The 12228-nt window shown below is 41.7% G+C and overlaps 1 protein-coding gene across 2 annotated transcripts in view; it reads left to right on the top strand.

Moving 5' to 3' along the window:
• Positions 1-12228, top strand: part of PPM1H (protein phosphatase, Mg2+/Mn2+ dependent 1H) — a 252083-nt gene that overhangs the window by 101830 nt on the left and 138025 nt on the right. For both annotated transcript variants that reach the window (XM_012782370.3, XM_076007458.1), the window contains exon 2: positions 272-437. In XM_012782370.3, the coding sequence (XP_012637824.1) occupies positions 272-437 (166 nt within the window). The remainder of the gene's footprint in view (positions 1-271; positions 438-12228) is intronic.

Raw genomic sequence — 12228 nt, 5'->3', positions numbered from 1 at the left:
ATGGATCTGTGGAATTGGTCACATGGGTCAGCCCTGTGAGGGTGAACTGGGCTCAGAACAACTTCTTTAGTAAATATCTTAATGGATGCTAATGCGTTCCATTTTTTTAAAAATCCATTTATTCAGGAACATAAGATACCAAGACCCTAAGGTCCTTTGCATTAAGTAGGGCTTTAGTTCTGCACCAGTTGCCTTGGCCAACCCCTGACAGGGACTAAGCCTTCAGCTTTCCCAAAATCACTCTGACCAGCTTTTCTGGCTTCTTCCCCAGGGTTATCAACGCTGGGAAGAGCACACACAACGAAGACCAAGCCAGCTGTGAGGTGCTCACTGTGAAGAAGAAAGCAGGGGCCATTACCTCAACCCCAAACAGGAACTCGTCCAAGAGACGGTCTTCCCTTCCCAACGGGGAAGGACTGCAACTAAGGGAGAACTCGGTAAGACCCTCCCCTGTGCTTGGTTCTCAGGTGAGAAGAGCGGCACACACTCTAGCGGCTAGCCCCTCTGCAGAATGTAGGAGCTCAATCCGGGTCTGGAATGCAAGTGAGAAAAGCAGTGTCCCCACAGTTAGGGGGGTGGTGGGCCTGTACTTAGGGTACCATGCCTTCCAAGCTGAAGGTGGTGCATATAGGAAGAGCTGGCATTTGTTTTTAACACTTAATGAAACACCCACACCATATATAGGTTTATGTTGTGAGAATTGGTATAGTGTTTGGTGGTTTCAAAGAAGCCACTTGAGATCTTTGCGAGGAAATAGTCCAGGAGGCTCTCTGAGGGTAGAAATAATGACAGCTGTTGGCTTAGAGCCCCGCTACAACTCTGCCCCTGTCTTCTCCTTCCTGCCCACTCTAGTTGTCCATTTGGAGCCTGTGCCTGCTGCCCTTCCAAATGCATGTGTGTTTCAGTTGGCCCCAAACTAGCGCAGCCCAGGGGGTGGTCCCGCCGACTGAATGCCCTGTCGGCAGACCACAAAGTATTTCTCCTCTCTCCAGTGTCTGGAGAATAAAGCAGACATATCCTCAGAAAGTCCTGAAGAAGCACTCAGAAAAGGATAAGGAATAATCAATTCTCCATCTACCAGTGGATAATTTAGTCCTGTGGAGTGGTGTTTACTAGGACAATCAGGAGACATTGAACGGGATGACCCAAATGTGACTATTTATGCTAATAATCTTGAGGGTATTTTTGTATAAAAATTTGTATAGGCTTTTCAAAGATCTAGAAATGTCTTTGTTGTCTAAGAAGTAGTGTCTGATTGCATCTATGCTCAGGGATAATAAGTACTGATTTATTTTGTTAGTACTAGTTCAATTTAGAGTTAGCAAACACAGGGACCTCTGAGGACTCATCAATTGCACCTGTTCTCAGGCTGAAGGAAGTGTCGTTAGGCTAGTCCCAAAGAGCCAGGCGTGAGGACTGGTATGGGCAGTGGAGAATAACAGTGAGTGCACAGGCTCTAGAGCATCTCAGTGGCTTTGTGCAGTCTACTACCATTTAGTAGCTTTTTAATTTTTGGAAAGTTATTTATTCTTTGAGCCTCAGTATTGTCTTCTATAAAAAGAAATAATAACAGTAGTAACTACCAAGTGGTAGAAGGAGACTGGTTGGAAGTATGAAATCCAGTAGTGCATGGAAAATATTGAGCCAATATCTTAATTAATAAATCCTTAGTAAATGGTAGCGATTATCATCCTGAGATCAGCCTCACTTCTGTCATTCTCTGTGGCTAATGCCCACAGAATTTTGTATGTTCACCCACTTGTGAATTGGAGATTTTACAATTCCTTTTATTCCTACTCAACAATTATTTTGAGGATTAAGTTATTACGGGAAAGGCCTTGCAAAATGTGAGGCCTTAATGATAATTGAATATGGGTGCCAGTGACTTAATGTTGCTCTTTCCCCTGATGTTTCTCCCCTGCCACTGGGGATTTCTGTAAAAATAAGGTACTGTTGACATTTGGCCCAAGGCTACTTGGTGATGATATTTTTCCTTTTTGCTAAGTTCCTCCTAGAAATGGAGCCAGGGCAACTTTTTAACTTCCTGTGCTTAAGAACAGTGAAACCAGTACATAAGCACTTCAGGACGGAGCCAGGACCCTCCCCGGTGGTGGTTCCCAATCTCTGTGGGGTTCATCCTTGGGGGGCGGGGCAGCAACCGGGGGCCCCACAGTTGGACACACCCTGGCCCTCCGCTCCGTTTCCTGCTCCCTCAGCGACTTCTTTTCTAGCCGCCTGACCGATTAGGCAAGAGCTGTGCTGCTTTTTCTTTTTTTTTTCTTTTTTTAATTGTGGTAAAACATACATAAAACTTACCATTTTAACCATTTTTAGGTATACAGTTCTTTGGCATGAAGTACATTCACACATTTGCGCAGCCATCACCATCCATCTCCAGAACTTTTTCGTATCATATCCACCAACCGAAATTCTGTGTTCATTAAACATTCACTCTCCGTTCTTCCCTCCCCTCAGCCCTTGGCCACCACCAGTCTATTCTCTGTCTCTATGAATTGACCACTCTAGTGTTTCATATAAATAGAATCATATTAATACAATATTTGTCTTTGTGTGTCTGGCTTATTTCACTCAGCGTAATGTCTTGAAGGTTTATCCATGTTGGGTGTGTCAGAATTTCCTTCCTTCCTTAAGGCCGAATGATTTCCCATCTTATAGACCACCTTGTATTTATCCATTCGTCTGTTAATGGACACTTGAATGGCTTACCTTTGGCTGTTCTGAATAATGCTGTAATAAACATAGGTGTACAAATATCTCTTTGAGTTCCCCCTTTCCATTTTTTTGGATATATGCCTAGAGGTGGAATTGCTGGGTCATATGGTAATTCATGTAATTTTTTGAGGAACTACTACACTGGTTCCAAAATGGTGAAACCATTTTGCATTCCTACCAACAATGTAGAAGGGTTCCAATTTCTCCACATCCTTGCTAACACTTACTGATTTATGTTGTGGTCTTTTTCGGGGCTGGGGGGTTGATAGTAGCCATCTAATGGGTGTGAAGCAGTATTTTATTGTAGTTTTGGTTTGCATTTCCCTAATGATTAATGATGTTGAGCATTTTTTCATGTGTTTATTGGCCCTTTGTGTGTGTTCTTTGGTGAAATGTCTATTCAAGTCCTTTGCCCATTTTTAAATTGAATTGTCTGTTTTAGTGTTGTTGTTTTGGCTGCTTTTTAAGAACTTGAAAACCATGACCTAGTGTGGGAGATCAAGCGCTGAGGACCTGTTGTGTACCAGGAACTAGATACTAAGGATTTGGCAAAGAATAAAACAGGCCACAACCTTGCCCACAGGGAGCTTACATTCATGCAGGGGTGGAGGGAATTAGAATGTATATTGTGCCAGATGATAAACACTGGGGAGAAAAAACAAAGTGGGGAAGCTGGAATATAGGAGGTGCGAGGTGCCAGGTGGTTAGAAAAGGCATCGCTGAGATGACCCTTGGGCAAGGACAGCTATTTGGAGGAAGAGCATTTTAACATTCTGGGCAATTGCCAAAGCCCTGAGGTGGCCCCTGTCTCAAGAATTAGTGAGGAGGCCCTTGTGGTTGGAGCAGCAATGTAGTAAAGCCTGGATTGTGGAAAATGTTACCCAAAAAATGGTGAGAGTGGGGTGAGGCAGTCTGGCAGGACCTTGAAGACTGTTTTCAGGACTTTGGTTTCTACTTGGAATGAATAATGTATTAGCAGAGGACACTGGGCAGCTGGTTAAAAGAGGCCAATGATTTTTCCCACCTAGAAGGTATCACCTTAACAGTAAAATTCAAACATATTAGCACTTAGGAAAGGGTAGTGGGAGTACAGGGCCTAGGGCAAGAAAACATCTGCGGAGGCAAGTGGGGTGGACTCTACCCCTTTCCTCGTGAATCGGCTCCTTCACCGGCCAAACATATATGGAGCCCTGAGTCTGGGGGTAAGAAGATGAACGTGGTGCAGTCCCAGCACCAGAGCTGAACGGAGGAGGCAGGGTCATTAGCTCTGGCACTGCAACACAGTGAGGTTTCGGAAACAGACACAAATCCCAGGTTGTGTGGGAGCCAAACTTAGAGGGGCCACTGTGGTTTGGGGAACAACCGAGGAAGGAGACAGGTGAAGTCAGGAAAGGTTTCCTGGAGAAAGTAACATTCAAGCTGGGGTCTTGAAAATTTGAATAGGAGTGATCTAAGCAAATAAGAGAAAAGGGAGTTTCTGATAGGAGCACACGTAGACAGAGACAGGTTGGCATGAGAGCCCAGGAGGCCTGACTTCTGGCGTTTGGGAGCACATGTGGTCACTTAGAGGGTGGTAAGATAGGAACAGCAAGCGGGCATCACACACAAAGGTCATCAAATGCCATAATAAGCTGGGATTTTAACCAAATGATTTTAGAAAAGGGCATGATGACTCAAGACAGTGACAGCAGCAGGGAGGCTGACTTGGGAAGGCTGAGACTCCAGTTAGGAAGCCCACACAGAAATCTGGGGGAGAAATGATGAGGGCTTAAAATAAGGTGCCAATTAGCACAAGGGACAGGCTCAGAAGAGATGGTGTGAGTGATGCAATTGAGATGACCAGATGACCGACCGCTTGGGGCTGGGAGCAGTAGAGGTTGCCGGGCTTCAGCCACCAGGTGCTGGTCAGGGGAAAGTGGACCATTGGAAGGTAAGGGGTGGGCAGAGATGGTGACTTGAATTTTGACTATGTTGATTCTACCTTTCCAGGTGAATGTGTTTTGTAGGAAATTAAAAATGAGAGTTTGGTGCTCACAAGCAAATCCAGGGAGGTTTAGATTTTAGGAGTTACAAGTGTAAAGATTATAAGTTGAAGCAATAGATGTAGTTTAGATCACCCAGAAAGTATAAAAGCGAGAAGATAAGAGTGCAGAGGAGAAACCTGATGACAATGGGGTTCCAGAAGCTCCAAGAGAGTGGAGCTGTAAGGAGGGAAGGTAACTGTTCCATGGGCTACAGAGAAGTCAAGAAAGACAAGGCTGCAAAAAATGAGCAAACATTATTGTAAGCAAAAAAATGGAACAATAGGTTAAACAGTGGCATCGTTATTTCATCTGTGAATAGTTGACGGGCATGAAGGATGGCAGCCTGAAGATGCAGGGGCTCCCTCTGGCTTCCCTGCACTTAATTTCTCTTTCTTTCTTGATCTCTCCCTCCCCAGTAAATGTAGTGAAGTCAAAATGTGTTTCCACAAGACTTCTTGCATGCATAATATCACCTTCATCTTCCTTAGAGATTGAAGAAAACCTAATTTTTTTTTTTGTAAAATAACATGAAATTCATGAGAAAAGGAATGATCATAGGAATTTTTTGTTAGAAACATCAGTGGTGTGCTGAGGAATTAGAAGTGTGACTTTACACTTGACCTATTTTACACTGAGTGGCGCTGGCGTAGCTGGGTAGCAGCAAGATGACTTTTTCTACTACAGATAATTATTAATTGGTGTAAAGATTTCAAGGCAACCTTAAGCCATCCCTCATGCCAGTGTATAGAGAGTTATTGTATCCTATTAATACACATCTTTCAGCCAAAGAAGTCAACTTAAGCCTCCTATTTTTAAAAATTTTTTCGTGGATAAAATAACATTATATTCTGCCTCCTCTGGCTTCCGTGAGGCATTTAGTGAAGGAATATCATTTCCTGGGTTTGGCTGAGCTCTGGGCAGTGGCGCCTTACTTATAAGAAAGAAAACACAAATTAATTTCAGTAAAGTAAAAAGTCAGGGGCTACAGAAACAATGTTTGAAAGAAGTCATAAAACTTTAAAGGGATACAAATTTAAAGTGTTCTTCCCTGTAGTATTTTAGCCTGAAGAAATGCAAAGGGAATGTGATTGAATTATTCTCTTCTCTTTTACATATGCTCTGCAATGGATATAGGTTTGGTTTTGTTCGTTAAGAGTTTAGTGATATAATGCAGAATACATAATAAATATTTCTTTTTTTGAGGGATAAGGAAGAGACATTTTGAGGTCTCCGATGAAGTTGATATAAAGTACAGTAGAGAAGGATATTCTCAATGACAGGTGAAGTGTGGAACTTGTCTTGTGCCTGGATCACTTTTGGGTAGTTTGAATGTGAAGAGCCACAAAAGCCCAGGGTCTGGCAGATACGAAATAGATACTCCATGATAGTGTGCAAGCCGTTTAACATTCCTGTGCCTCTGATTGTTTGGGAACATAGGTTGGGTGACCAGGAAAAGAAGGAAATCTAAAAAGCTAGCATTTTCAAAAGACACTTTCATAAGATTGTCCCTTAGGAAAGATGCCGTAAGCTTGTTGAGAACAATACCTTGTCCCCAACAGCTTCCTGTCTCCCACGGAAGCCTTTTTAATAACCAGACCAAGATTTATGGGAAGTAATCACCATTACTAGGATTTCTTTGATTTGAAAGGTTATAAGGAGTCTTATCACACTGACTGCCATCTGCAGGTGAAAATACAGCTTTTCCAAGAGATTTTGCTTTTCAGTTCCCAAGTATTTAGTCACTCTAGGAATGAGATAAAAGGAGGAAGATACCAGGTCACTTATCTGAGGATGGAAAAGAATTTACTCCTAAGGGCATCTTGTAACTTTACTATGAAGATAAGAAGTGCATGTCCTTATGTAAGATGGGTAAGTGGGGAATAGTCAGGGTATTGTGGCCATAACTAGGACATTTTTCTCCCCACATCTGATTCTCTATTTGGAACAGATTGTTTTTGGCTTGAGACTAGACTTACAGACACATGCATTCCAAGTCTTATTTCCTTAGGAGCACCCTTGTGTTGTTTAATTTAGTCAAAACACATCAAAGTGTGTGGTTTCGGTATCTGTTAGTTCAGTGTCTAATTACAATAACAGGAGACGGCTGTGTCAGCATCTCAGCCAAGTTCATCAGCAGGGGAGAGGAAAGCTGATTATCTTTCTCAGCAGAGGATGGGGCAGCACTGTGGGAATTCAAGGCAAATAGGATAAAATTGGGGTGGGGAGAGGGAAAAAGGAAATGAGAAAGGGGCTATTTCAACTCTCCGAACTGAAGATTTGCCATTCTTTTCATCTGTTTTCTGTAAAAAGGACTCTTTCACCCCCAGAACATTAAATGAAGGTAGCTTCTGGTTCCACAATGGCCCTTTGGAGTATTTGGCCATCTGACAGTCTGCTTCCTGCAATGACGTCAGCTATAAAGTGCAATAGGAGCAGCTCTTTATTCATCTCATTGTGTTTACTACCCTGAGTTTGTCATACACATTTGAAGAAAATGCAAACTACCCACTTAGACTTTTTGAAGAAGCAGGGCAATGGTTTCTTTCAAAACTTGTATTCCCTTAGTTCCAGGGACATAGAACTCTTGCCAGTGATCAAGAAGGACGACGTCACAACCAGGAATTGAGGAGGCAGATATAAGCTAGAGTAACTTTAAAGTTCCCTTCTTGTGGGTGTTGGATTACTCGGAAGACCAGGTTTGACCAAGATGTTTGTCATAGCTGAGAACACAGCTAAAACTTGGTTCCACAATAGATTTTTCCACTGTGGCAAATTTTAAGGTGAAAGGAAAATAAATCGTGTTGAGATGGAAATTTCTTCTTGCTTCCCTTGTAATCTGACTTCCCACAGCTTTAGGTGGGAAGAACATTGGCAAAGACAATAAACTCTTAAGATTTTCTATTCTTTTTTCATTTCTTCTTTTAAAAAATTTAACACTCGGCAGTTATGTGTCAGACATAGATCTTAGTGCTTAGTGACATCATTAATTCATCTAACTTCGTGCAGGTTGAGTATCCCTTATCCCAAATGCATGGGACCAGAAGTGTTTTTCAAATTTTGGAATATTTGTGTATGCTTAATGGGATATCGTGTGGCTAGGACCCAAGCCTAAACACTAGCTTTGCTTGTGTTTCATATATACCTTGTACACATAGCCTGAAGGTAATTCTATTTTTCCTTTGAGGTTGCTGCATAAGCTATGTTTGCGTGCCTGCATTTTGACTACAACTCATTACATGAAGTCCGGGCTGAAATTTTCCACTTGTGGCCTTATGCCAGTGCTCAAAACGTTTCATATTTCAGAGCATTTCAAATTTCAGATTTTTGGATTAGGGATGCCCAACCTGTAATATATAGGTAAATATGTATTGTTATTATCTTTATTTTACTGGTGAAGAAATAGGCACAGAGATAGAAAGTGTGGAGCTCGCTTCAAGCCAGGCAGTCTGGCCTCAGCCTTATAACATGCTGCCTCTTTATCCATGAGCAGTTGAGAAATGTAGCAGGAAAACCTCTTTGGAACAGTCAGAAATAAAGGAAGAATAACTCCTAATGTTGACATATATAATTTCAATACAATTTGATATTAAATATTTTCTCATTTCCATTATGATTTCTCTTTTGATATAGGAATGAATTAGCAATTTCCCCTGTCAACTCAGAAACTGGATAACAGCCCTTACTGAATCAGATGAAGAACAGAACTGAAATGAAATTGTCATCATCTTGTCCTTGTCCATTTTTCTTGCTAAAGTATAGCAAGATCATCATTTGCATAAGGCATGGCAAGAAGAAAAAGCCCTGTGATTGAATAATAATGAGTATCTGAGTTTGAATCCAGGCTCTGCACTTACCAGATGTAACCTTGTACTGGTTACATGACCTCTCCATACCTCAGTTTCCTCATCTGTAAATTGGGGGTAATAGTTGCTACCTCATAGGGTTGTTAGAATTAAATGAGTTAAAAATGTGAAAAGTGCTTAGAAGAGTGCCTTGCACATGATAAGTGCGCAATATTATCTGTTGTTGTTATTCTGATAGTGGAGTTTGTAGCCGCATTTCAATATCATTTCATGGTACTTACATGTTTTCTGTAAACTAATTTAGGGAGAAGTTATTGATATATAAAGCAATAGTTTGAGAACATTCCTGAGGTAATTTACAAGTCTAGACTAAACCACAACACAATTTAGCCAACACTGTTGCAAACTTTATACTTCCTCTTATAAAGTGATTTAATATTTATTTAATAGTGTTTTGAAATGTGGGCCTACATTGCCATTTAAAAACAAAAACCAAACGTACTAAACTTATCCTACATCTTATTGCCTCATAATGTTGGAAGGATTGAATCAAAGAAATCTGCATTTGGTGTTGCCATATCCTGAGAAGGAAGTGGCATATTCACTAAGGTATATGAAATTAGGAGTACCCCCAGCACTGGAGAGTAGAGTATCTCAACATGCAAATTATTATTTGAATGATTTAATCAAGAAGAGAGGCAGGGTGAAAAGCAAACTGTGCTGTGGGGCCGTGGTCCCCAGAGGACAGCAGTAGGACACGGGCCATAGGAAGGACGTTTATGAAGTCACTGGAGTTTTCCCTCACCTCTGCCTCCTCATGGGCTCATCTTTCTCCTCTCACTGTTACTCTGAGGATCAGACACAAAACTGGAGATGGAACGCACTGTGCAGGGAATGCCTAAAACAGACACTCTGACTCCCTGTTGTCATCCGCACCGTGACACCTTGAAAACTAGCCAGAAACTTTATAGAAATCAAAACACGTAGCGTAGGCCGGGCGCTGTGGCTCACGCCTGTAATCCTAGCTCTTGGGAGGCCGAGGCGGGCGGATTGCTCAAGGTCAGGAGTTCAAAACCAGCCTGAGCAAGAGCGAGACCCCGTCTCTACTATAAATAGAAAGAAATTAATTGGCCAACTGATATATATATAAAAAAAAAATTAGCCGGGCATGGTGGCGCATGCCTGTAGTCCCAGCTACCCGGGAGGCTGAGGCAGAAGGATCACTCGAGCCCAGGAGTTTGAGGTTGCTGTGAGCTAGGCTGACGCCACGGCACTCACTCTAGCCTGGGCCACAAAGCGAGACTCTTGTCTCAAAAAAAAAAAAAAAAAACACGTAGCGTAGAGTGAGGAATCAGAAGAATACGGCCACCCTATTTCCCCAGTGGGAAATGATTGATCTCATTTCTTTGGTGGTGGAGCACGGGATTAAGTGCATTCCCTGCTCATCCTGGGCATTTTATAAAGTCAACCATGGGATTTCACTCAAAGTGGGATTTCTGTATTTGTGATTTGCCTTTCATGCTGTTGGTAGGGCCCCTCCTCAGCTTATACAAATACCTGAATAGTTTGGGCAGGGAAGGGAAGATGAATATTAAATGAGCTGAGGACTTGCAAAGGCCACCAGGAGGAGATACCACTCTTTCCCTTAGGACAACCATTTCTAGAGTAGCAGTCTCCAAACCTCAGTTAAAAACAATTTTTTAGAGTGTACCCCCAATGTGTTTGTTCATTTATTGATATATAACCACACTCCTACATACCCATATGGCATATAATTATTTTTTAATGATAGAAATAGATTAAAATTGTTTAATAATTTAAAGGCAATAAAGATGAAACATCAGTATTTTAAAATAATAACAGCTAACAGTTACACAGTGTTTATTGTATGCCAGGCATGGTTCTAAGTGTTTTTCACACAGTAACTCATTTACCATCTTGCTAACGGCAAAGACTTCATGCCATCATTAGCTAATATCTCAAGGCACAATTCGTCATTAACAATAGCAAGTATAATTCCATTTTTCAACTGTCTCCTGGAGCATTTCAGGTTCTTTTTGCTAGATATGATGGTGGTTATCGTCAGCTATGACTACATTGTCATTACTGGGAGTATGACGTGCCAGCTCTCAACATGTTCTTACTTGCAAATGTTTTCTATCAGCATTTTCTTCGCAGGATTTTTTTTTTAAACCTGTTGTCCACTCTGTAGGGGATAATTTAGTTAAAATCTTAGTAATATAATCCATAAGACCGTTCAGTGGGGGCACACGTGCCTGCCATGGGTTGCAACATGCCAAAGCTAAGGGACATGGGAGAGAGCAGCAGCACTCCATGTGTGCAAAGGGACCTCTGACTTACTGACCGCATGAGGGTGCCAGCGTCAGCCTGTGCAAGAAATGCTGGTAAAGTTGAATTGCCTCATTTTTAGGTGAAAAATACAAAAGGACTCCTAATGTTTCTCTTACACACTGACTGATCGTTTTTTAACCCTCACCCCACCCCAGATTTGAGTGCTCCCTGTGGAGAGCACTCATCTCGGGGGGAAGAGGGTATGAAGAGGTTTGCACACCTCTGGAGCTCTGTGCAGGGAGCAAAAGAATGCAGAGCCCTCCATTCTTTAAGCTGTTGCGAATTCGTCAAGCCCCACTCCTTGGTTTTCTGTGTGTTTCCTGCCTTACATCTCAGTATTTCTGTCGGGCTCCCAGGAAATGTCTGAGGTTATGTCTAGAACCTTCCCTCCTCTGTGACACATCATAAGTGGGGTGGGTGCCTCATAGCCTCCCAGATGGCTCACCTGGCTTTTTTGACTGTGGCTTCTCCAGAGGTAAGGTGCACATGACGTGGCTCCTGCCTCGGTAGCCACGTGGTGTGGCTAGAATTTAAGCTGGTGACTTTTGACATCCTTGGATAGCTGTGCTATAATTATACCTGAGGCTAAATGAACATCAACTGTTTGTATCTGAAATCATTTCAGTTCCTTGTTTAGTAGATAGATTTCTGTTTGGAGCCATCTTGTATTTGCTGAAAGGCCCCAAGTTGCCTTTCCCAGTTAGAATTCATTACGTTCAATGTTTGTGAAAATGGGAAGAAGAAATTACAATATTATTAAAGAGCAGTTTCTAGAACTTTTGAGAGAACAGAATATAATATTGTGCCTACTTTAAAGAGAGCCTAAAAGAGAAACTGTAAATTTAAAAACGCCCAATTTGTCACCTTCCAGAATCTTCCTTGATCAAGCTGCAGATGTTTTCCTGAAAAGAGGTGGGTAGGCGTGTGTGTTGTGAATTGCATATAAGACTGATTTTTTTCTTTTTTTGGTAGATGAAATAATTTGGAGTGCCACTGGATAACTGTTTCAAAGTTATTTTTTGTGAGTCATAACTTATTTCTGCCAAATTGAAGTATATGGTAAGTCAGGAAAGGACTTGATACTGTTTATTTCTTAATGTGGAGTACACATTTCACTCTTGTTTATCTATAGCAAAAACAAAGTTAAACACTTGTTGGAATATAATATTAGTAATTTTAAAGTTCACTTTTTCAAAAGCATATTACTCTAAGTTTGCAGGGTCTGATTTTTTCACGTGTAGAACTTTGCACGTGAAAAAGTTCTACACGCTGTGCTGCTGCCCCATCAACATTTTCTGATATTATCAGATGAGCAA

The sequence above is a fragment of the Microcebus murinus genome, chromosome 10, assembly GCF_040939455.1.
Source record: "Microcebus murinus isolate Inina chromosome 10, M.murinus_Inina_mat1.0, whole genome shotgun sequence".
In the NCBI taxonomy this organism is placed as follows: Eukaryota; Metazoa; Chordata; class Mammalia; order Primates; family Cheirogaleidae; genus Microcebus; species Microcebus murinus.
This window is presented reverse-complemented; position numbering and strand designations above follow the sequence as displayed.